Below are 24968 nucleotides of genomic sequence, written 5' to 3'. Positions count from 1 at the left end.
TGCCCACATATGCTAGAATCAGTGTGCATCAAGTGTGACAATGCTGAGCTGATCCAGCATCTATATCCAAGACCCAAAGTTTCTGCCAAAACCACCTGTAAAATTCAGTGTGTGAGGGGCTTTCTCAGATGATGCTTGACAGATCTGGCTCCATAATAAATTGGTTGTGAGACTGCCAGCATCTCCTCTTTCAACAACAACCAAGTGGCAAACATGGCTTCAGTCCTCGCCACTGCCCTGACCTGCTGAACACAAGGGGCTCAGTGACTGGAGAGACACCTCAGGACAATATTCCACATAAAAATTGTTCCAGAGAGGTGACTCTCTACAGCCTAAAGGAAGGAAGGAATCCCAGCCCTTTCCCAGGAAAGGGCCAAAAAATGCAGCTTCTCAAGTATGCAAGCTGCAAGTTACAAATCCAACTTTACAATTTAAATCTACCCCTGTTTTGTAAAAGGACTCAGTGTATTATTCAAGGTCAAGTGTGCTGCTACTCAGTACTCTCACATCCATGTTCTCAACTTGCAGACAATTATTTCTCCAATACAGAGGTATACAGGAATATAAATCAACAGTTATAATGAGACAACAATCTAACAATAATTTATCATGTCCAATAGCATTTTAATAAGGCGCTCTTCTGATAAGACAAAGCACTAACAAAACACACTTTTGGAATTCAAAAACTGTTGGGAAAAAATAACTAGCTTAGCTTAATTTTGCATCCAGGGGCTGTATGCCAGATCAGGTATCAGCTATCTTGTGTCATGGTTTAGGAATGGTATTCTCTAATTTAGTGTTCCCACCAAAACCACTTCAAACCATGTCAGTTGCTCATTCCTCGCTCTTCCCCAACCCCTCTGGAAGGCTGGAAAGAACTGATGGCACAAAAGGCAAAGTTCAGGCTTGAGACATGAACAATTTACTGGAAACAGCAACAATATTAATAACAAAAGTGTGTGCAAGAGAGGTGAATGATTCATATGCAAATGCTCACCACCACATCACAAGGGATCTGATAAGACAGACCCAAAAGGGAGCCCTTCCCCCATTCCTGGAAAATGGCATGAGGTGGTCCTTGTCCATCATGGCCAGAATGAGGACACCTGTCTGCCTAAAGCCAGCATAAAGTCCATGCTCTGAGATACTCAGAAGAAACTCAATTAAGTGCCTATGCCCTAATCTGGACCAAAGAAGGAGGTTGATCCACCAACAAAAAAGCAACCTCCAGCTGGGTTACAATGCTGTTATATACCATTTCCATGATGCTGAATCACAGAAAGCAGATTTTTCATGGAGGAATAACACAGTCTTGTAAATCCCATTAAGTTCTCCATGACACTGTTATGTGACAACTCATATGTACTTTAGCATTTACGGTTTAAAAGAAAATAGTACTTTTTTATAATTAATGTGGGAAAATAAAAAAGAAAAAAAGGGGAAAAAACCCAGCTAAGTAACCAACTAAACACAACCCTAATGGTTATGCTCATATCCTTCATATGCCTCATTCTACTCACTCAAGACTGGGATACAGGCTTTTAGATACATGATTTATATTTATGCTCTTCTTTAAATAGAAAATTAAATCAAATCAGAAGTATGAATTCAAAACATATTAAGCAAATTAAATCTCTGCTCCTTATGGGAATCAAGTTAAAACCGCTTCAGTTCTGAATGACAGCATCCATTAAACTTTGATGTACTTCAGCTGATGTGCTTTAATGTCTTAGATGTGTTACCTCTACTTAAACAAGCTAATACACAAGCCTGCAGTTGCAAGTGTAAATTGAGTCTAATACCACACTCCAAACGAGAAACATGCCTGCAGACAGCAGGAGATAATGTATTATTTAGGGGTTTTAACTTCCTTTTATTAACTTGGGCTTGTTTAAAATAGTAAAAGTTGTGCACATAGATCAGGTCTCTTATATATTGTTTCCAAATAAGATGAATTTAGAAATATTACTCTTTCAGAGTTTTTACTCAAGAATTCTTTCTATAATTACTCTGTTGACAGTTATTTACAATAAATTCAGCATTTCACTCTGGAAGCACAACACCAGAACATTCTTAGAGTTCATTAACACAATCACCCATTAAATTTGTTCTGCTTTTGCTCATAGGTTTCTACTTTTCACCCAAATCTTCTGCAATCTTCAGCCACACATTAGACAAATCTAATGTGTGAAGCAAGCTAAAACAAGATGTTCACTGGCAGTCTCCCAAGTCATTAAACGCCTACCACAAGATTCTTCTCATACTCTCAGGATCAGACTGCAACTGGATAAAAAATTCAGTTTGTAATCTATGGCCTGCTATTTCCTCATTCTTCTATTAAATATAAAAAATCCTTTAATGAGACAACGAATGCAGCAAAATCACATTTTCCTCAGTAAGTAGCAATACAGGTCAGGAAGGCTCAAAAGGGTGACTTAAAGCAAGTTACAGAATTTGGTAAGAGGGACAGAAATATAAACAAGGTATGGTAAATATGCTCTTACAGCAACCCATAAGAAACCAGATCAATTTTGTAAGAAAGCTTTGGAAACAACATTAGGTTGTTATCAGATGAAGAAATTAGTAACTGGTTAATATTTACCAACATAAGAAGTTAAGCATGTGGCACTATGCATTTATCTTCCAACGAATATAATCCTTCTCTAAACAGACTCTGACTCCAAGCAAATGGGTAGTGAGCTGACTTTTTGCCTAAGGCAGCAAAAGCCATGTGGCCCTGAAAACAACCTACTACAAACACTCACATTAGACTTTCTTCCTGAGAACTGACTGCTGACACTGCCCCAGATGTCATAAAGAAAGGACTAATTGGAAGTCTCTCAAGACCTCCAAGAGAACTCCTCCAGTATCTCATTAAGCATGCATGCATTAGTAGCAGCAAACATTTTCCTAATCCCAGCAAAAACTACAGCACTCGTTTACATGCATCCTCCTTCTGAAACAACTTCAGACTGCTTGAAGAAAAAGAACTTCATCTTTTGGAAGTTAAATAAATTTCTTACACAATGATGCCATAACCCACTAAGAATACAGCAAGCCTCCTGCATGTTTACTGCTTCTAATTTTCTAGTCTGGGCACTAGTGAACACCTGATTATTCACATAAACCATTTAGCCATTTTATAAGAACACCACTGCAATAAAAACACAAAATACATGTGTGTCCCTAGTCAAAGAAGTAAGAGCTGCTGTATGTGATTCAGACTCCAAACTCATTTAAAGTCTGCTTACTATCCTACCCCAACATAGCTGAGGCAAACACCAAGGAAAAGAACAGGTTGAGCAGTACACAGACAGTACAAGCCTCTTACGATACGAGCAGTCAGCTTCCAGCAACCCACCAGATCAGGGATTTAAGAACCAGAGACTGCTATCTTCCTTCAGTTGCCTTAGTTCTTATGTTCTGATAAACATTGAATAACAATCCCATAATTGACTTTCCCATCCAAGTCTGTGAATTTAGACTTCCCACATCTTCCTTCAGCTTCCCTCCCTTCCACCCCACAGCCTCCAAGCCTACTTTGTTTCTGCTCATACAGAAGTAGTTTTCTGTTGTCATCCTATTGCAAAAGTTCCATACCTTCTTGGCGATTTCTCATAGGCATCTCCTCACAGCACTAACTCCTCCTTCTTCCTCACAGCACAACCAACTCCCTCCTCACCCAGCCGACCCCCTCCTTTATGGCATTCATTCTCACTGGACACAGCTGTGGCCTGTTAAGGGCAGGCCTGCTCCTAATCTCTGGTAATTAGCACAGCTGCAACTCCTCAGGGGCGAGATTACCTGCTATGTTCATTTTCTCACATTCTCTCCCCACCCCCCCCCAACAGTTTTCTATCACCAACTGTTTCGATTCCCCTTCTCTCTACCTTTACTAGTGCTACTGTATCCTTTCTAAAGTGGAAAGAGACCGAGATAGCACAAAGACACTCATCATTTGAACATAGGGACTTACGGAGCTGACCAAGTGTGATTTGCTCTCAGATCTTGACTTAAGAAACACACTGGAAAATCATTTTAGTGACTTTGAATTTGCTTTTTTGACCGCTCCTAATCTTGGAGCTCTTTACAGAAGATGAGTGACAAAGATTCTCCCCCTACCCTCAACTTGCGCTGAAATAATGGTCATTCAAGAAGCCACTGCTGTCTGTAAATAGGTAGGATAGTTTCTCTCCCATTTCCACTACATTAAAATTCAAAGATGACAGACATAAATGTAATTTTATTACACAAGCTGCACAGTATTATGAGATCTTTTGCACTTCTGCACAGGTTACCAAAGAAATAAAATCAGGCTAAGCAAATTTTGATCATCAAACTGCCACCTGGTGCTTCTTTTTCCCTTGGGAAAAAAAAAAAGCTATTTGAGCACACTCTGTAGAAAAACCTTTAGAGCTATTAAATGATGCAGGTCAGAGACAGTTCTGGCACTAAAGCAAAGGAGAAAGCATCCCTCACTTCTTCCCTGCTTAATTCAATCCCTGAGAAGAAGGCTGACTTCTTATGGGGCAGTGGACATGAAACTCACTCCAGAAAGAGAGATAGGAAGAAGGTGAAGGAAAAGCTTGTCAGGAGACCCATCCCAGGGAGAAGGAAATCAGCATGGCAGCCACAGGAGGAGAGGAACACAGGTGCATCTTACCAGCTGCTCTGCTCAGCAACACTGAGCAGGAGAAATGGCATAGCTGGAATGAGAGTGAGTTATCCTCAGTGAGTTATCCTCACTGCAAGACCTTGGAGAAATATGCTAGACCAGAAGGGAAGGAGGGGAGGAGAGAAAAAAAGCAGGGGACACTAGCAAAGCTGAAGACAGAAAAAAAATATGTTAGTGAGGTGAGGAGTGGGATATGGAAGTGTAAAAAGGAATGAACTGTGTGGGAGAAACATAGAGACAGAGTAGTGGAGGGGAAAGCAAAGGGCAAATACAAAAATGTCAAGGGAGGAGAGATGCACAGAAATGTGTCCAACATAGCAAACGCTCCTCCTAACCTCAGCACAAAGTCCAGAGGCACACCAACCCTCTGGCAAAACTGTCCTCTTACAGTGAGGTTACTTATGATGGCAGGCTGTGCTGTGAGCAGAAGGTCAGAAAAAAGAAAAAACGAGGCATAAGGGAAATGAACCAGTGCTGGGAAAAGAAGGAGCATAAGGAAGAAATTTCTATTTCCAAGGACAGAAAATGGAAAAATAAATAGTCCTTGTCAAAATCTTTTATTCTTTGAGCACAACCTTCAGGAATAAAACCAGTTGAAATAATTTGTACAGAAAGGGGTGGCAGAAGAAGAGAAGGGCTCAAAGTTTATGTCAAGGGTGATGAAAAGAACCTGGCACTGGCAATATGTGATATAATTAAGCTGCAAAAATGGAGGAACTTGTGATAAAAGCAGGTGAAAAATCTGGAGAAGGTGACTAAGATTTTATTGTAAGTAGTCTAGAATACAAAAGAAGCAGCAAAAGTAGTAAATATTGCTGCCGACAGAGCCTGTGAGAAAATAAGGAAATGCAAGGAGAATCAAAAACTGTATCAACAGAAGAAAAGCAAGCAGGAATGAAGTCACAAATGAGAAGTTGTGAATACTTACACACCAGATATCATAAAGAGGTCTAAGCAACAGACTGTGAAGGATACTATTGAAAGAATAAACTGCACAATAAAGAAAAGGTTTGGAATAAAAATTAGAGATAACATTTGAAAAGCCAAGAGCCAGAGTTGGAGGAAGGACAAGTAAAAGATTACAAGTTACATGCAAGAAGTCTGGTAAAAAAGATTAAAAAACCCTAGAATTAATATTTTTTTCCTACTCAAGATGGCAAATATTTTACAATGGTTATTGAAATAACTGAATGTAGTAAGACATTTTGTCCCAATCAACATGTCACTACTATACAATAGGATAACTCAGCCAAATCATCTAAGAAGAGCAACATGCACTTTGTTTCCACCCATTATGACATTTTCCACCATTAGATAAAAATCAAAACAGCAAGTCCTTTATCAGAGGAAAAACAAAAGCGAGAGCAAGACAAGGATTCTTCCCTTATCCTATTATTGCCAAGACAAAAAACATGTTTTTGCAATGTCCTACCTAAAAAATAGAATATTTGCCCTTTTATTTGGCAAGAAGCATGGAAAAGTTCAGGCAATGGGCCAGATCTTTTGTCTAAAACGCATAACATTATAGCTCAGCTTTGCTAAGGACTCACAAACAGTGCCCTGAGAATCTGGTCCAAATGCCCTCTCTCCTTTTTTAATACCCAACATCAGATTTTTATCCCAAAGGTATAAAAGTAGATTTACACATAAACCTCCCCCTAAATCTCCTATAAAAGACAGGAGCATATCTTATGCTGTGAGGACTACAATAACATCCCAGACTAACAAAGCCAAATCCATAAAGAAAACAAACACTTGAATCCATACAAGAAGTTTCTTTAGCACAACTTTTCACACAAAGAAGGCACACTGCTGGGAAACGCTGCAGTGAAAGAGCTTGGGCACTCCTTGCTCCTCACTGTCACCTTCAGCTCTTCTCTTTCTTGCCACTGTCACCACCTGCTTATCTCAGCACACACAATCTGTGTCCCCATTTAAGGAGCCCATGGTGGGGTTTCATGTATACACCATTCTATATGGCTTCCTTTTGCCCCAGCTTTTAATAGCACAGTCCCTAGCTGACTTGCTGTGCTTGGATTTTGCCACCAAAAACAAAAAAAATTAAGTCTAAGAAAACACATCTCTTAGAAAAGTCCTTCCATCTCTAACTCCACTGCAAGCATCCTTCTACCCCACTGCCTTCAGATTTTTAGGTATTTTAAATAAACAAAATAAATTAATGTGATCTGACACAAATGTGATGGAGCAATGGGATTCAGTGGATCATGAAAGAGACGCTACAAATATCAAATAGAAAAGACTGGATGATATAGAGAAAAAAGGAATGATAAATGGAAGTCTCAAAAGGCACATGGATGAGTGCAATTTTATAAACTGCAAAGATTTTTAAAACCTTCATTCAGGAAAATCCATGCAAGAAAGAGTCCTTCCTTTACATTTTCTTCACTATTCACAGCCTATGAATTGAACTGTATATAACAACAAAGCAATTAGTTTAAATACTGCCAGTGCTCTCACTGGCGATAATTGGTTGCTTCTTGTAGGAACATCTGTTCCATCTTTCTTAAGAAATGAAGTACAGAGCCTGTTACCTAGACAACAGAATCCTTCTGAGCATCATGCACTGTAAAAGGGCAATATCAGCCTAAGTCACTCTGCACACTCGCTCTCCCCACTGCTCCCTCATCGCCACTAATGCAGCCAAATGCTGTGACTTTTTAACATTAAGCCCATATTTATTAGACTGCATACACTCAAGCCTACTTTCACATGCACTAAAAGCAACAGCTGTGTCACTGTCCTTTGGCCAAGCAACAGTCACTTTGAGGCTCTGTATTCAGCCAGTTTCCACCACCGTGACTGCCAAGCTGTCAAGCTGAAAATGCTGCAGCTTATGAGTAGTTTGAGAGCAAGTCTTATCAAATCTAGAATTGTCAGCTCAGTCCCCCAGAATGTGGTGCAGAAACAGTCACTTTCACTGCTACCCCTCTGGGTTACTGGAGCTACTCGAGCACTAAAGGGACTCATCCCTTACAGACACTCACTAGAGTCCTCTAGCCAAATTCAGGAGAGAAGTAGCAGACTAAACTTTGAAGACGCCTTTGTTGCCTTAAACTCACCACAATTCTACAAATATTGATAAAATGTTAACAACAACAATGAAGTGCACTGGATGACCAAATTCATTTGCATGCTTTAGCAAGATGGATGGATTTATTTTTTTCCCATCTGCACGTGATGGAAGACCAACAAACACAGAAAGTGAAATTGCAGGATGATTAAGGTTGGAGAGGGGCTTTTCACAAGAGCATGTAGTGACAGGACAAGGGTCAATGGCTTTGTACTGAAAAAGGGTGAGGTTAGATTAGATATTAGGAAGATATTCCCCATTGTGCGAGGAGCGAGACACTGGCACAAGTTGCCCAGAGAATCTGTGGATGCCCCATCCCTGGCAGTGTTCAAGGCCAGGCTGGATGGGGCTTGAAGCAACCTGATCTAGTGGAAGGTGTCCCCACCCATGGCAGGGGGATTGGAACTGGATGATCCCTCCCAACCCAAACCATTCTATAATTTTATAAATATAATCCCAGTGAGAAAGCACCATAGATCTGTTTTCCAGGCTCATCTCCATTGGGGAAAACAAAAACCAAAAATGCATGAGCTCCAAAAGTACTGAGGATAAAAAAGAAAAGCTTGAAAATGGTCTGGATTTGAGATGCCCAGAAGAAGCAAAAATTAAATCATCCATCTGGCCTTAGACTGAAAATCTGAACAATGGAGATAGCTGAAAATTATTAAACATAAAATCACAGTAGAATTCCTTATTTTGACTGCATGGCTTTGAGCAAAGTTCAGAGAATTTAAAATGTGAAACAGTACAAAAGACAATTTCACAACAGTAAAGTATTTCTTAGGCACACAGTATAACATTTAGAGACAGAATGTAAAGCAGCAAGGATCACCCATGCTGAGAAAAATTAAACAGACTAGGTAAAACCTAGGCAAGCAGAAAATCACTAATACACAACAAATATAACATGTCAAAAAAGAAGAAACAATTATAAGTCTGAAGTGCAAAGATATTAAGGCAAATGAGGATACTGAACAAACCTTGGAGTTTGGTCAGGGAGAGAGAGATCATTAATCACAGTAATAAGAAGCTTTTTTAGGGTAGGAGCTTAGAGAAATCAAACCCGAATGGATCCAAGATAGAACTAGCAGACACAAAACCACTATATTGCCTGTAAATATTAAAGACATCTGGAGATAAAGGAAAGCAAGCGAAATAGTACAAAAGGCAACTGAGGTAAAAATGAAACTGAAGTAATCTAATAAGCAAGTGAAAATATGGAAAGACAATGACAGTTGGGAAATAAACTTTGCAGGGGCCATGGGATGGACTAAGTTCAATAGCACAGAAAGAAAAGGCAGGGACTCAATGTCTTCAAGAACTGGCAGTAGATCTCCCATTTCATAACTGCCACCAATCAAAAATCATTCTACTGATAGCTTTTTTCAATATTCCACATATTCAAAAAATAATAATTTTTTCCAGAAGTATAGCCTGCCTGGACTACATTAACTTCAGTATGCTCAAATGGTGGCACATGAAAAAGCTCAAGGCCAAGTACACTCGTGGCATATTCACATACCCACAACTTGCTACATCCACAATGTGCAGGCAACAGGCAGGCTCCAGGAAGCATCCTGACACTGCAGTGACAGAGGAAGCATGAGTGTGATGCTCTTTCTACAAGCCAGAAGCATTTTGCCAATTTGATGGCCAAATGGAGCAGAGACTCCAAGACATGCTCATATAGTCTTTATCAAATTGCATTTATCAAAATGCAAACACTGTAAGATGCATCACAGAATTAAAGACACCAGGCTATCCACTTTGTGCTGTACTCTTAACTATAGTGTCAAGACAGGAAAGGCTTCCTGTATCTTAAAACCCCCCAACATTTACATCTCAAGTCATCATAAAGACAAGAAAAATCTCAGTAGCATACAGTAGAAGCTGTATTTAAAAAGAGCTACTGTTCAGTTTACCACAGAAATAAGACATAGAGGTTCACAAGAAAACAAACACCACACTGAAACTCTTCACATAATGGAATTCAATTAAGTCAATAAAGTTTTAGTAGAAGGTGACATTTTGCCTTCAATAATAAAGCTGACTACAATTTGCACACAAAAACTTGCAGAGTAAAATATGACTGCAGACTAAAAACACTATTCACTTAGGCACACACAGGGCTGAAGACAATACCAGGTAATTTATTGGGGAAAAGAAGCAACATTTGATCAAATTCCTAGAATTTTTTTCTTCTAGTGATGATCCATTTGCAATCCAGCCATCTCTGTTCTGTATTAAATTTATCCAGTTTAAGCACTACCAATAGTATTTCATTTCTGCTTCACAGACTCCATAGGAAGCAACAAGTCTCAGGCAGTTTATGGAACTGGGACACCAGAGAGACCAGCAAGGAGGACGTTGTGTTGGGAGTACATTGTGTTGGGAGTACATTACAGAACCATCTGATAAGATGGGGAAAAGGGTGAAGTCTCCTCTAAATTCAGACAAGTCTCTGATCCACAAGCCATCATTCTTATGAGAAGACATCTACCTCCTTGACATCCACTGGAATTGACTCAGTTAATTTTGGGAAGCTATCAGGAACAGCTTCTTGATATACATATTGGAAGGGCCAATAAAGGTAGCACACAGTTGTTCTCCAACAAGGAAGAACTGGTTGGAGATTTGACAAGATAGCTTTGGCTGTTGCAACCTTTAACTACACCTGAGGTTATTCAGCATAGAGAAGAGAAGGCTGCAGGGAGATCATCTGCATCTTTCTAGTACTTTGTACAAGGGGGCTTATAAAAAGGAGAGGGACTTTTTACATGGGCAGACAGTGATAGGACAAGGGAGAAAAATTTTAAATTTAAAAAGAGAGGAAAGATTTTTTTAGAAGTTAGGAAGAAATTCTTTACTAAGAGTGTGGTAAGGAACTAGAACAGGATGCCCAGAGAAGCTGTGGATGCCTCATCTCTCCCAGTGTTCATGGTCAGGTTGGATGGGGCCATGCTAGTGGTGGCTGATCTCTGGCCCAAGGCAGGAAGGATGGAACTAGGTGATCTTTAAGGCCCCCTCCAACGCAAGCCATTCCATTATCTTATGATTCTAAGACCCTGAGTGAAGAAGGCAGAGCACAGACATGGAGCTTCAGAACAGCATACTACAGCTTACTGAAGAAACTGGTAGGTAGCCACAGGAAGCAGTTCTGAAGAGCAAAATTGCTCAGGCAAGCTGGCAGGTCTGTTAAGAAATACAAGTAGAGCTGTCTGGATTAGCAGACTGTCAGAGCTCAAATGCCAGTGTACAGAGAGGTGCAAACAGGGACAGGCTACATGGGAGGAAGGAGTTTACAGACCTTGCCCAGGCATGTAGGAATGGTGTCAGGAGAGCTGAAGCTCACCTTGATTTGACACTTACATGGGATATCAAGTGCAACAAGAGCTTCTGCTACTACACTGATCATGAAAGGCTGAATAGGAAAATGTGAGCTTGCTTCTAAATGAAGTGGATGATTCAATAATAGGAGTTCCAAGTTAAATGTAATCCATCATCTGATAACCCATGCCATCACCTCTCAGCCTGAGGCATAAAAGTAGCCACATGTAATGTTAAATTAGAGACATTCTAGTTATGCAAAGTCAATATATTAATTCAAACAATTTTACAACTCCATGCAGAATAAACTGAAAACAGGTACAAACTAATTTTACTTTACTGGGAAAGCACAAATGGAGGAGCATAAGGAATGCAATGTGAAAGAAAGAATGAGAAACAGCAAACAAAGTTTATGGCAAATTCAGAAAAGAACATGATTTACAAAACATTCCAGCTGAAGCTTTAAAATGTGTAAGTATATATGTTCACTTGTGAACACATACACAGAGTCTTGCAGGGAGCATCTAAGTTTGGCAAGTAAGTACTTAAAAATCTCTTCTTTGCGTTATTGGCAACTCTGGTTTTCTTTATCTGAGTGATAAAGCAGCTATTTGCTTTCAGTGCATTGCTGCCTAAAGCTTATTCTGAAGCAGTCTGGTTTTGGGTTTTTGTTCATTTCCTCTGAAAGCACCATTTGTGTATTCTGAGAATATTCAGAATCTGAACAAAACAGCAAATACAAAGTGAAAATAACTGAGCCTAAATAGCACTGAAGTCATTCTCCCTAGTCAGCTGCACTGGGAATGTGGATTACATCCTAACTGATGTCAAGTTTCAAGCTCATAAAGATGTTTCCTCGGCTCATACCATGTTAGAATGGGGTAAAAGCTTTCTTTTTCTTCTTTTTAATGTACTTGCCATAGATGTACTGATATTGCTCTCCTGCTTTGAGCAGAAACACAACTTCAAGAAAAGAAAAGGAACTTCTGCATGAAAATAAGTTGCACATTTTGCATTTAGAAATCAAAAAGCAGCCTCTTCCTTTTCCTTTCTCCTCTGCATACTCTTTGTTATTAAATTGCTGAAGGACATAGCTATAGTTAAGACAATGGAGCTGACTAGCTTCAGATGATGCTCTACTTTTGTCCAATTTCTTGATATAAAATTGTACTACAAGCTGTGAAACTTTATTTTCATAAACACTACAGTGTATGATAGAAACATCAACTTAATTGATTAAACAAAAATAGCTTTATTCCACATATTTACTATTTGTGTACTTTTTTATTTAATTAAGTTAATTGTTCTTTCAGAAGCAATAAAGAAGACAAAAAATATCCACAGAAACCTTTTGAAGAATAACTGAAGCAGGAATTTAAGTACTCCCTTACACAAAAAGCATTTAAATTACACAGATTATACAAGATTAGATCATTTAATACAGAGAGCTCTTATTCTTCCTATGGCATGCAAAACACAAGTTGTCACGTAGCTGAACCAAAAAACCTTTTTCCAGCTGATTCACAATGCAGACACTTCTAGCCAACACATGCCTTAGCTCTCTAACAAAAATCCCTTAAAAAAAAAGTTTTTTCAGTTATTTCACTACCTCCAGCTATTGAAAGAGGGAGTGGAGTTTCAAAGTTTCCATAAACAATCTTTTCTAATTAAGTAGTACAGAATTTATGGGGAGATTTTACATTGCCAAATGTTCTACTCATTTATTCTGTCTTGGCATGGGAAAAGAAATCCTGACATTCAAAAGGAATCTCCTATAGCAAATGTACTCAGGTACACAGACTTTTTAAAAGCCTTTTTTTACTCAACCTTGCCTCCAACAAAGCCAGGGATCCAAGTCTACATAAGTCTACACAGTAGCAAATACTGTAAGCCACTGTGATAGTCATGGACAAAGAAAAGGCCAACATAGCTGAAGCACAGAATTTGTACCTATTATGAAATTTTATGCAACTTCACCTGAAGAGAGCCAATGGCATTACAAATCTTCTAAGTGTTTTATAAATGCGTAAAAGTTACCATTATTCCTGTACAGCTGACTTTTTCCATGTTACTAAGAGATGCAGAGACAGGTCAAAGAGGTTTAAGGCCAGCCTGGTCCACAGTCTCAAATTAAGTAACTTCATGTTGAGTTCATGTGACTAAGCAGTTTCCATACAGGGAGGTGAGAGCAGCTTGTAAATGATGTGCAGCATCTGACAGAGGTAAAAGCAAGTAAGTTTTACCAGCTCTACCAGCAAAGCACAACGTGTCCCCTTGAGTCCTGTGCCACGCTGCCAATGGCAGCAGAGGAAATGTGGCAAAGGCACAAAGTGCTTCAACATGGAGATGGTAAGTCTGGCTGATTTCCTTGGCTCAGCTTCAGCAGCACAACATCACAGCATAGCCAAACCCAAGAAGAGAGGGACACAACCCCAGAAGAACTGCCCACACATAAAGGAAGGCAATGGACAGCAGGAAGGCAGAAAAGAATGTAAATATAGTGAGAAAGTGTCACCTTCAAGAGAGCTGACAAACACAAAAAGGTTACAAAGATATATTATTAAACCTGTAAGGCTTCTAAAACTTTGCCCACCCTCAGGAACCAAAATATTTGTATGTTGTACTACTTTGGAACATATACTGCATAAGCAGGTAAAAGAACTGAGAATGATTTGTGCATGCTAAATTGTTCAACTGAGCTTTCAGTAATTCATTTAACATTATAGTCTGAATTTATTTTAGCCTGAACCCATAAATGCAAGTTTGAACAACAAAGGCCAACTGATGCTCCCACTAGTGTGCCACAGCATACTGGCACCATATCAAGGCCTCCCAGAAGGAGTAGCCTCCCCTAAAAACCAGCACACAAAGGCACAGGATGTGGCAACTAAAATGGTTACAGAACCCAGACCCAACATTCATACAGGGTAAAGCAGCACCAATTTAGGGCACTCAAAAAACACTAGGCTAGCAATGCTGGTTTGCAGCTCTGCTTCTCCCATTTAAATAATCTGCAACAGCCTGGTCTCTTTTTCCCCTACAGGAAAAAAAGAATGAGCTATAAAACCACCCTGATATAGAAAAATTGAATTAAGTTCAGAATTAAGGTCACTATTTACAGAGAAGAAGGCTAGAGTTCATAATTTATCCTCGGAAGAAGGGAAATTCTTACTGGTGAGGGTGCAAAAAAAGCTAGAAAGGACCAGAAGTTGAACAAAGAACATCTAAGTCTTGACTCAAGTCTCTGGTTCATGTGAAACCTTTTGTAAAGTCATTTTTGTCTGCAGACTGTGTTAGCTGTTCTGTGAGAATATTATGGAAGATACCATTAAAAACCTTACTAAAATCAAGATAAACAGAATTTACAGCATTCACCCCATTCACCAAGCCAGACATCTTATTATACAGCACAAATAGTTTGGTTAAGGATTATTTTCCCTTTGAAAATCTGTCGGTTTCTCAGCTGTTTAGGTGACCTGGAAAGGCCCGGGGTGGCCTTGGACAACCCACGCTTCAAAGGACGAGAAGAAGCTCCAGATCTTTTCTCGGTCTCGGTGTTTATTAATTGTTTATCTAAAAGATTTTCTCTTGGCACGACAGAGGTCTGCTCAGCAGCCAGCCATGAGCACACTGCGAGCCCCCGGGGTGGTCACCTATCTTTATACTCAAAGTTACATATACAATATTTATCATTTTTCCCCAATACCTTTTACCTTTATTAACCAGTGCACTTTTAGTAATAACCAATCCCAAAGTGCCAACATCACCACAGAAGATGGAGGCCAAGAAGAAGAAGAAGAAGAACAGGACACGCCCCAATTCCTCCATCTTACTTCTTTAGACCCCCCTGTACAGAAATCCTAAACCCTGTGTCTTACACTCTAATTAACTTATCCCTTCACCATTTACCCCAGTGAAATCCTCCCATCCTCATACAGGTGTCGTCTCCCTTGTAGGATCAAAGTCCAGCCACCAGACACTTCTGGCAACATTCCAGGACTCCCGAGCCCCGCAAGGGTGGTCTCGGCCACTCTGCACATCAGTCCTGAGGTGCTGAGATCCCACAAAAATCCATGCTGACTACTTCCAATCACCATCTTGTCCTGTATGTGTTTGGAAATGGTTTCCATGAGGATTTGCTTCATCATCCTCCCAGAGACTAAAGTGGAGCTGACCAACTTGAAGCTCCCCTGATCCTCCTTGGAAACAGGAGTGACACTTGTTCTAAGAAGAGATAATTCATAATAATTATTCCATAATGAGAGATAAAGATAATTCACCATTATCATTCTAAGATAACTGAGAGCAGTCTCATAACAAAATCCAAGCAGGTCCCAGCACTTGTGGGTGCAACCCACCAGGTACCACAGCCTTGGCAATGTCCAGTTTAAGTGGTCCCTAACCTGGACCTCCTCCAGCAAGGTAAGGCTTCCTTCCTCAGCTTCCTCTCCGGTCTCAAGAGCATGAGACTCCTGAGGGCTGGACTGACTGTTAAACACTAAGACAAAGAACATATTGAGTACCTTGGCCTTTTTCATGACATTTATTCCCATACAGCTGCAGGCTCATATTTTCTTTGGTCTTCTTTTTGACATTCATGTACTTGTAGAATCCTTTCTTGCTGCCCTTCTGGTCCCTTGCAAGATCCAACTCCATGTCAGCCTTGGCTTTTCTAAGCCCTATTCTTGCAAGATCAAACAGCAACTCTATACTTCTCTTGTTCTGCCTATCCTTGCTTCCAATTCACATATAATTCCATTTCATGTCCAGGTTCAATAAGGAGCTCCTTTCTCATCCACACAGGCCTCCTGTTGCCCTTGTTTGCTTTCCCCCTTGCTGGGGTGGAACTTTGTTAAGTTTGGACGGGCTGATCCTTGAATATCAACAAGTTTTTCTGAACCCCTCTTCTCTCCAGGGCTGTGTCTCACAGAATACTTCCAAGCAGATACCTGAAGAGGCTCAAGTCTGCTCTCTTAAATTCCAGGGTCATGATCCTGCTTTTTGACATGCTCCATTCACTTAGTGAATCCATCTTCAACCCCATCATATCAGCTAAATAAGCCAATAACAATTGCACTGAAGTTCTTCCATGCTCAGGGACAGGATACATATCCATATATTTACAATTTACATTATTGGTGAGTGACTAAGAAAAGGCATATTAGTATTCTTTTTTTCTGAATTAAGTTTTCCCAAAATTCACAATTAAAAGTTTATAGTCTCTTTACTGTGAAAAACAAAGTCCTTGAATTAACTTGAATATATTCTCACAGGAAGTGCAGCCTCTGGGACAAGAAGTCTGAGATAAAGCTGTATTACCCTCGTGCTTTTTGATACAGAAACACCAAATTCCATTACCACTACCTGTTTGCAGATTTTAAAAGTCTTAGCTTGTGGTTCTTAACAGATGACAGCCAAGACATTCAACAGGAAAACACAGCCTTAACAAATAATACTCCTCTGGTCTGTTTCTTGTGTCTTCACTTCTTGTTTTAAAGAACCTACTTAGATAAGGTAAGGAAAAATGTAAAACACAAAAGCAGCTGAATTAAAGTTTTCCTTTCAACCCACCTCAGGTTCCAAAATAAGCTAATGCAAGCCTGGAGCTGAAAGAAATGTCACATTCATTAACTAAATAATCATCTAAAAATAGAAACACTCTATTTCATTACTCCCATTCACATTTTACAGCTCTGCTCTTCAGAAAATGCTATTGCTTAAGCCAAGCAATAATCTGCCTCATAACAAGAACACAGAAATAGTTAGCATTTCAGTTGTCTTCAGACCACACTTGAGTTACAGGGAACTAATTTAGCTTTTACACACTCACAGAATTCTTTAAGGTATAAAGAGTCCTTTCTAGTATTTTGGTACTCAATACAGCAGAATTGGCTGAAATAAGGATTCTTTAAGCAGGGATCACCCTACAGCTGAAATAAAGCAACAATCACTTGCCACAGGAACCACTGCCTATATGATATTTCTACTGATATAAACTTTCTTCCAGAAAAAGCTCCTACAATTGAATAGCAGTAAGAGAAACTATGGGTTTTGAAGTCCTAAGCAAAGACAGACCAACTTGATTTGTAATGTCAGAAGAGAAGTCATCTGCCTTTTCCTTCAGGGAAAGCTAGCCAGCAGATCCTATTATAGGTATCTATGCAATAAGACACACAAAATGGTCTTGGACTGTAAAACTGAATGTCTTTCAGTTCAGCAATATATTTCTTGAGTACAATGTCAAGCGTCCAAAGTTTACAGAACCATTAAAATATTCTGAACATACACACACAGAATGAGCTGCACTGGTGTCTCTGTCATTCTCTCATCTTCCAAAGCGTGATTTGGGTTTGTTTTGCTGCTGGAGCAAAGGGGAAGGGTTAAGTGCCAAAAGAACTACTCATGACATTTTTAAAATGGCCTCTGTCCAGGCTGATAATCTTTATTTAATCAGTAAACATTACCCTCCTTGTCACCTATCTAAGCCTTTCAATACAAGATAAGCTATTGATGCATTATTTAAAGTCTGTTTCTTTTTATGGAAAATGCACTTGATTTTGGCCATATGACAAAAACTTCATAATTTTTTTCAACTATTTCACAATTCTAATATTTGCCCTGAAATTTCACTGAGGCAAATGCTGATGTGCTGCATTAGCTCAGGTTACAGAGTTTTACAATAAGGTTTGATGAAGAAATATTAAATCTAACTCATGGAAGAATTACCAGAAGAACCACTGAAAGCAGCCAAGTAACTTACACAGTAGATACCAAAATTCGTAAGCTGTACTGACCTTTGTATAAAGCTTTAATAATTTTTTTTTTAAGTGATGTATCATGGGAATTAAAACGTAATTTGGCACTCTCTCCTTCCTTACATTGTTTTGTCCAGGTAGACAGAACCAGCTCCATATCACAGTGCTATCATGCCCACAAGAAAGTCTCCTTCAGACTAAACCACACATCTCCACAGCAGTAGAATTTAAAACAAAGAACAAGAATCCAAGAAACAAAAAACCCCTCAATATTGTCCAAAATTACTTTGTAGTACCAATAATATAACCTAGTACTGATGTTAAAAGGATTTCCTATTTCCTCCAAAGGCAGAAATATTAGCAAAAAAAAGGTCACTGGGTAAATCCTGTGTAAAGTGACTGACAGCAATGCAGCCACCTCTCAAATCCATGAGTGACCTTGACCTTATAGTGATAAGCACTTTAAAAGGACAGCAGTTTCATCTGTTAAGTCTCTTCATACAGAATCACCACGGACACTACACTAAACACAACCCAATGGTTTGTTCAGTTCATGGACACCATGAGTTTCTAATGCCACACATTGCATTGCACATCTGAATGCTGTATTTCACTGCAACACTATCAGATTATAAAAAGCTTTAGGCACAATTCTAAGATACATTCAACAGCTGACTGCATAGTGACAGCAGTAAGACAAGGTAAATATTTAATCAAGCAAGTGCACTCCTTTTGCAATGCAAGAAATACTTGCATTACAAAATTCTACTCAGTATCCAGCATTTTGTCAGTAATGCACATTTTCAGACATAAAAAACATTTAAAGATCAAATTCTACCTTTATTTACAAACACTTAATTTTTACCCAATTTGAAGGAATAACAGGTATGTAATAAAAGACACATGTAAAAAAATATAATTAGAGCTACTTTTCATTTTGTTATGAAATTTCCCTGTACTTGGCAAAACAAATTAAAAATGAGGAGAACAAAAAGTTCTCAGATACTAAAGAACAACCAGTCACCATTAGTCTAAAATAAAATACACTATTAGTAAGTGGACTTCAGATGGTAGTTGTAATCCTTCAGAACCTTTTTCTTTCAAGTCATTTTAAAAACATTCCTTTTTAAAGTAAATCTTCATTTAGAAGTTCGTATTTATTTCCCTCTCAACACATAAAAGAAGATGAAACAAAATTATATCAGAAAGAGGCATTACTATTACCTGAAAAGAACTAAAAGAAAATTATTATTTTAAAAGCTTCTTTAAAAGGTTCAGATCTGAATAAACTTCTATGCTTGCATACTTTAAAGAAAACATTTGGATAATCTCCACATTACTTAATTCTAGGAAAATAAAATACCTGTTGAGTAATAATGTCAGGAAAATTACTTTCATTTATGTACACTTACTGCAATCTCTCTACAGGCCGACATGGATATCCCTGTACCTTCAATTTGCTTCAGTGCATACTCCTTTTCATCTTTTCTGTACACACAAAAAAAAAAAAAGAGAAAGAAAAATATATTTAGCTCTGACTTACATTACACCAATCAATATCAGTATAATGATGAAACACTAATTTGGTCTGGATCAAGAAGCTGAAAAGCCAATCTGCTTTTATGCATAAATTACATTTTGATATGAAAAGCAAGTTTTCTTTTAACAAAAACCTTACCGTTCCCAAACAAAACCTTCTTTATAAACAAACTTGGTAAATATCTATTTCTCTCTGAAAACAGACATAATATCTGTAGATAAGTGCAAACACAGAATTTTAGAGGACACTTTCTCTGAAATTCCAAGATACTGTCTGCTACTGTGAAAGCACCACAGTCGTATCCCATGCCTGGAAAAATTCTCCTAGAAATATCTGGGAATGGCAAGCTTTTTTCTTGATTTTATGAGCTACTCTCAATCCACTTTTATTTCTGAAATACTACTATTTTAAACTATTTATATAATAAGCACTGGCTACTGACAGATCTCTAAAACACATGTGAAATGTTGTGCTCTGATGTACAAAGCCAGATTATGAAAAAAAGCTCAGCCCAAATACTGTACTATCCTTTTAAATAATCACAGCTTGAAGTGATTTAGAGGGACCACCAAAAGAACAAGAGGTAGAATCTTGAAGCTTTCATGACATAACAGAAACAGCCTACAATATGTTTTTGCAGGATTCAGCTGTCAGTGACAGATGTTGGTAGGCACCAATGCCCACAGTGTTGATGCCCCTTTGCAGACTCACCAGTCACAATTCAACAACCCACAAGCCCCTATCCAAATTCCCTGTGGCATTTCTGGTAGACCTCAGTTAGCCCTTCTTCCAGTCCCAAACCATTTTGGTTTGCCACACAGAAAGATTCTGAACTTGCCCTTGATTCGGTCTCTCTGGCTTTCAACTCCAAGCCTGTGCCCTGTTTCCCACCTTCCACCAGACCTTCTCCCTCCAAAATTCATGGGATAAGAAGTGACTGAGTGGCAAAATGTGGGGACAACACAAGATAACTTGAAAATAGCTGTCTACACATATTGTAAGTAACACAGGCAAGCATTATTCTCAGAAATTTTCAGAAGCAGCTAAACCCTCGATGCATGTCTATAATTAACACTGAGCTACACTTTTTGAAATAAAATTTTAACAAGAAAAATTCCAGATGCTTTCCAACTACACATGAAAACGTGTAATGCCACAGGTAATAAGATCACACCTTATCTCTCAGAAATTGTTTCTGATTTCATTAATTAGTCCAAATTTTAAACAGTAAATAATAAATGCCCATCCTCTCTTATACATGGTCCTAATATCTATGCAGAGCATTTCCATACACTGCGAAGTATCAACTCAGGTTGTTTACAGAGACTGTGAAGACAAAATGATATTGCCTGAAGAACCAAAACCAACTCTAGACATACAAAATTGATCACGGCATTCGAACTACGGTCATGTTTAAACTATGCAGCACAAACAGTCCTGCGCACAACTATCAGCTGGAATGCCAAAGCAATGTAGTCACTACAGCACTGCATCACATCCTTCTTTTGGCACATCTACTGAACCAGGCACAGGACCACAGTGATATGGCTGTCCTTGAACTAGTTCTACATGCACAGCATTGCATGCAGTTAGTCAGACGGTCACAGAGTGAAGGTCACTGCAGAGACCAGGCGTGACACTTGGCACCCGCTGCCTTCAGCAGCACTGCTGAGCGCCACTGCCACGGCGAGGCTGTCAGCACTCGGCAGACACTGCATGCAGGACTTCAGGACACAAATGAGAAATTATGAAAGGTGCTTTAAAAAAAAAACCTAACCAATCCAACAACCTAAGGTATTACAGCATGAGGGGAAAGGAAGCAGTCTTATTGAGCTGCAACTCGGATAGTTCTAAAACACTAGGTTTTGTAAAAAATGAGCAAAAATAGGAATAATGAAATGCTTATTTATAATAAGTGGGTGGCAAGGATAAAGAACTCCAAAGAGATCGTATTCTTGACCTGATGATTTTTTTTTATGATTTTTTTTTTTTTACCAACAGCTTTGGAATTATAAACACGGCCTCCTTTAGATACTATTTACTTGCTTTGGCAGAAATGTAAGTCTATACAAATACTTTTCCAAAGTTAGCTGTCCTTATTATGGAAATATAATAGCTAATTAAAGCACTTTTCAAAGATGTCCACCAAGTGGTATTTTAGCTAATAATATTTTCCATTCAAAATAATTTGAAAGAGAAAGAAGTATATTCAAAACTTCAAAAGCAAGTCAGCCAGTGCCATCTGATGAAACAAACAATTCTGGTTATTCAGTGAAGTGTCCAAAGAAAAGAACACATAGGTACTTTATTAGCTATTTCCCCACTTGTAAGAATTCAATAAATAATATCAAATGGTGTGTGTGATACGTGAGTACACTGTTCAACTCTCTAAAGACCAATGCTCTCACAAAACACTTGAGACAGAAGAAAGTACTTGTATTTCATTTCAGAAAAACTCTGCTGAACTCTAAACACATTTCAGTAAATTGTATGGAATTACACAGCAGGAAAGTTTTTATAAATCCTTTTCTGACAGATCCTACATCAGCACATTTTTTACTAGAGTGAAGCAACCATGGTTAACACCAAATCCAAACAACAACCACAAACCACACAGCTCTGGTATGAGGCAAAAGACATCCATGCCAGGGATAGCCAAGCAGAAAGCAGGGGCTCTGCCCACAACCATTTTTATCTGGTCTGCAGAAACACTGTCCCAGGAATAGGTCAACTAACTTGAAGGCCTTAACCTGCAACTGTAAGGGAATTTGTCTGAGGGCAAGAAGCAAGTGGCACAGACCAAGGTTTAATCGAGCAGGTTGTATCAAACAGCCACCCCAGGCTGATGGTGGTGATGTGTTCACTAATCTGAGCAAAAAACAGAGCAAAGCAGAACTCAAAGGGAAATCATACTTCAGGAAGGTGTGAGTTAACATTTTTATTAATGCTTTTCAAAATTGATGCAGAAGAATTTGCCTGATAAAATAAGCACCACATCACACACCTTACAAGGCTTCTCTATGCTTCAAGCTCCCTTACCCAAAACTAGGGGTTAAAGATTAAAATCAGCATTGTTTCCGGTTTCAGAAGTATTACAATTCATGCTATTCTAAGAGGGATTAATTTTTACCAAAATGACACTGCCAATATGAGATACTGCCCTCCTGAAAACTTTCCAACTGGTATTTCAGACTGCCATAGGCAGCACTCAAACACAAAGGTCCCCATGTTATCAGTACTTGCATGCCAGCATGTATTGAGAACATTCCTCCACTATAAAAACCTGGTCTTCAAGTTTTTCTCCCTCACATTCAATATCCCATTCTGCAATCCTTGAGGTTACTGTCAACATTTTAATTGGCACTATGTAAAGGAACACTCTGTCCTCTTGCCCCAAAAAATTGTACTTGGTACAATACTGTAGTACTTAATACAGAAAACAAAAATACGATTACTACTTCTTCTGGGTAACATTTTCAGTTTCCATTTTCCAAATGCTTTGGAAAGAACAAAGTACCAAATTAACTTTTTTAAAAATGTAGCTCAGAAGATTTAGAATAATTACAAGATTTCAAAGGAGCTAAACTCTCTTAACTATTGCAACTTCAGAGACCTCCCATCATATGAGAAACTACTTTACAAACAAGTGAATGGAAAACTAGAAACAACTTGCCCAAGACCATAAAAAAACAGGAGGATTTGAAAATAGTGCATGGTTCAAACAATTATTTTATCCCAATTATTCAAATTTGAAGGCTTTCAATGAGGGTATCTCTTGAATTCACAGATAATTTAACACACATCCCAACTTCAGAATTAATTATCCACATCAAGGAACTGGCTTGAAAGACTGCAATCACTCTGAAGCAAGAACTTTGATCACATCAGTTAATACAGATATTATCCTTACTGTATATACTAATAATAGCTGCCTTAAATTAAGTGCACAATACCATAAATAAATAATAATTTAAGTACACATTTTCTTAAGGAAAAAAAAGTGTACCATCGAACCATTTCAAGACTTAGCTAGAAAAAGAACAACAATTCACCCCTGTAACAACACTAATGGAATTTAAATATTTGACACTTTGTAGGACAAAGCCTGGGAACACTATGGAGCTCAGTGCCCTTCACAGTACAGCCTGGAACACAATGTCCATAGGGGTATCTGGTTACATTCTGATCACTTTGTTTAATTGCTGCCAGACAGCAGTAACTTAATCACTCAGCAGGAGATCACAAAGAGTTGCAAACCTTTTTCCCCCTGAGAAAAGGCAAGCCATGACACTGAAGTGCAACTAGAAGCCAACTGAAAACCTCATCTGGAACACGGCAGCCAAGCCACTAAACAGATCATGCTCAGCACTGGTTACCCTAGGCAAGCTTCTCATGGATTTAATTCTGTACTTAGCACATGGCCCTAGCCCCTTACAAAGGTAACAGTACCAGAAAAGAAGGCTATGACTGACTGGAAAAAGGGACATAATCCTTTCCAAAAAGTAGTGAGTTCTTGTGTTTTAGTGTTTTTATGGATATGGAAGCAGTCACTAAGTCAAAAGAATTACTAGATCAAAAAATTTACACATGGTGTCTCTAGGGTGCATTTTCTATACCACACCAGGAAAATAATGTTTTTTTACTACTATCCTCCAAACCTATCAAACCTTATCCAGTCAGCAGCTCAGCCAGCTCATTTTCATCCATGTGACAACCAGTCACAAATGACAGAGGCTGTGAATCTACAGATTGATCTTAATTTATTTCTAGCCAGCAGTATACACTGTATTTCAATGTGCTTCCATTAGTTCATTTTGAGACCTATATAAGAAACTCAAAATGTGAAACAGTAAGGATGGTAAGCAGAAATTTGAAAAGCCCTTTAAAAGGTTTGTTTTTCTTCACCTTCACAGGCAGCAGCTAAAACTTCATGGCAGCTACAGGCTGCTCCTCCAACCCATACAAGTTCACTTCGACCTGAACTACAACTGGCTGCTTTTGGCCACGAAAAGAATGGATGAAACCAGCAGGTGTGTACCTCATCCTGCTGCTGTGAAGAGTTTCAGTAATGTCTGTGGACTGCATAGCTGGCCTCTGTGCTCATGCATCCCCCAAAGGTTTGATGGGAACTTTCCTGGTGTTGCAAACAGAACATCACATGTGTCAGTCACAGAAAAGGACTTCTTATACAGAAAGAGCAGAAATGTACGTCACCTGGGCCTGGGCTTTCCTCTCTGTGGCAATGTTGCAAACTATGGAATATGTAAAATCTTCTTAAGACAGGATGCTCTTTAATGTTTGATTTTTGTATAGTTTCAAGCCTAATCAACAAGATGGGAGATTCAGTCTGTGAAACAGACAGCAGCCCACAAGCTCTAAGTGATGTGCAAGTGTTAGAAAGACAAATTACTGACTGGTAGAATTGTCTTGCCAAGCTTTAGGGCCTGGCAGGTTTCAGTGATCTCACACCCAGAGGGAGGTTAAAAAAGCTGGGGAGAAGGATGTACCATTCACAGCAGACACAAAGAATGTAGAATTTATGGGCCACAAGGACATTGGGCAGAACTTCTTCCCAAGATA

General features: G+C 38.9%; 1 protein-coding gene across 1 annotated transcript in view; it reads right to left on the bottom strand.

Annotated features, from left to right (window-relative positions):
* CDK19 (cyclin dependent kinase 19) overlaps positions 1-24968 on the bottom strand; it is a 121976-nt gene that overhangs the window by 83545 nt on the left and 13463 nt on the right. Inside the window, exon 2 of the mRNA XM_058800947.1 lies at positions 19261-19336. Coding sequence (XP_058656930.1) covers positions 19261-19336 — 76 coding nt within the window. The remainder of the gene's footprint in view (positions 1-19260; positions 19337-24968) is intronic.

Source organism: Ammospiza caudacuta, chromosome 3, assembly GCF_027887145.1.
Source record: "Ammospiza caudacuta isolate bAmmCau1 chromosome 3, bAmmCau1.pri, whole genome shotgun sequence".
Classification (NCBI taxonomy): domain Eukaryota; kingdom Metazoa; phylum Chordata; class Aves; order Passeriformes; family Passerellidae; genus Ammospiza; species Ammospiza caudacuta.
This window is presented reverse-complemented; position numbering and strand designations above follow the sequence as displayed.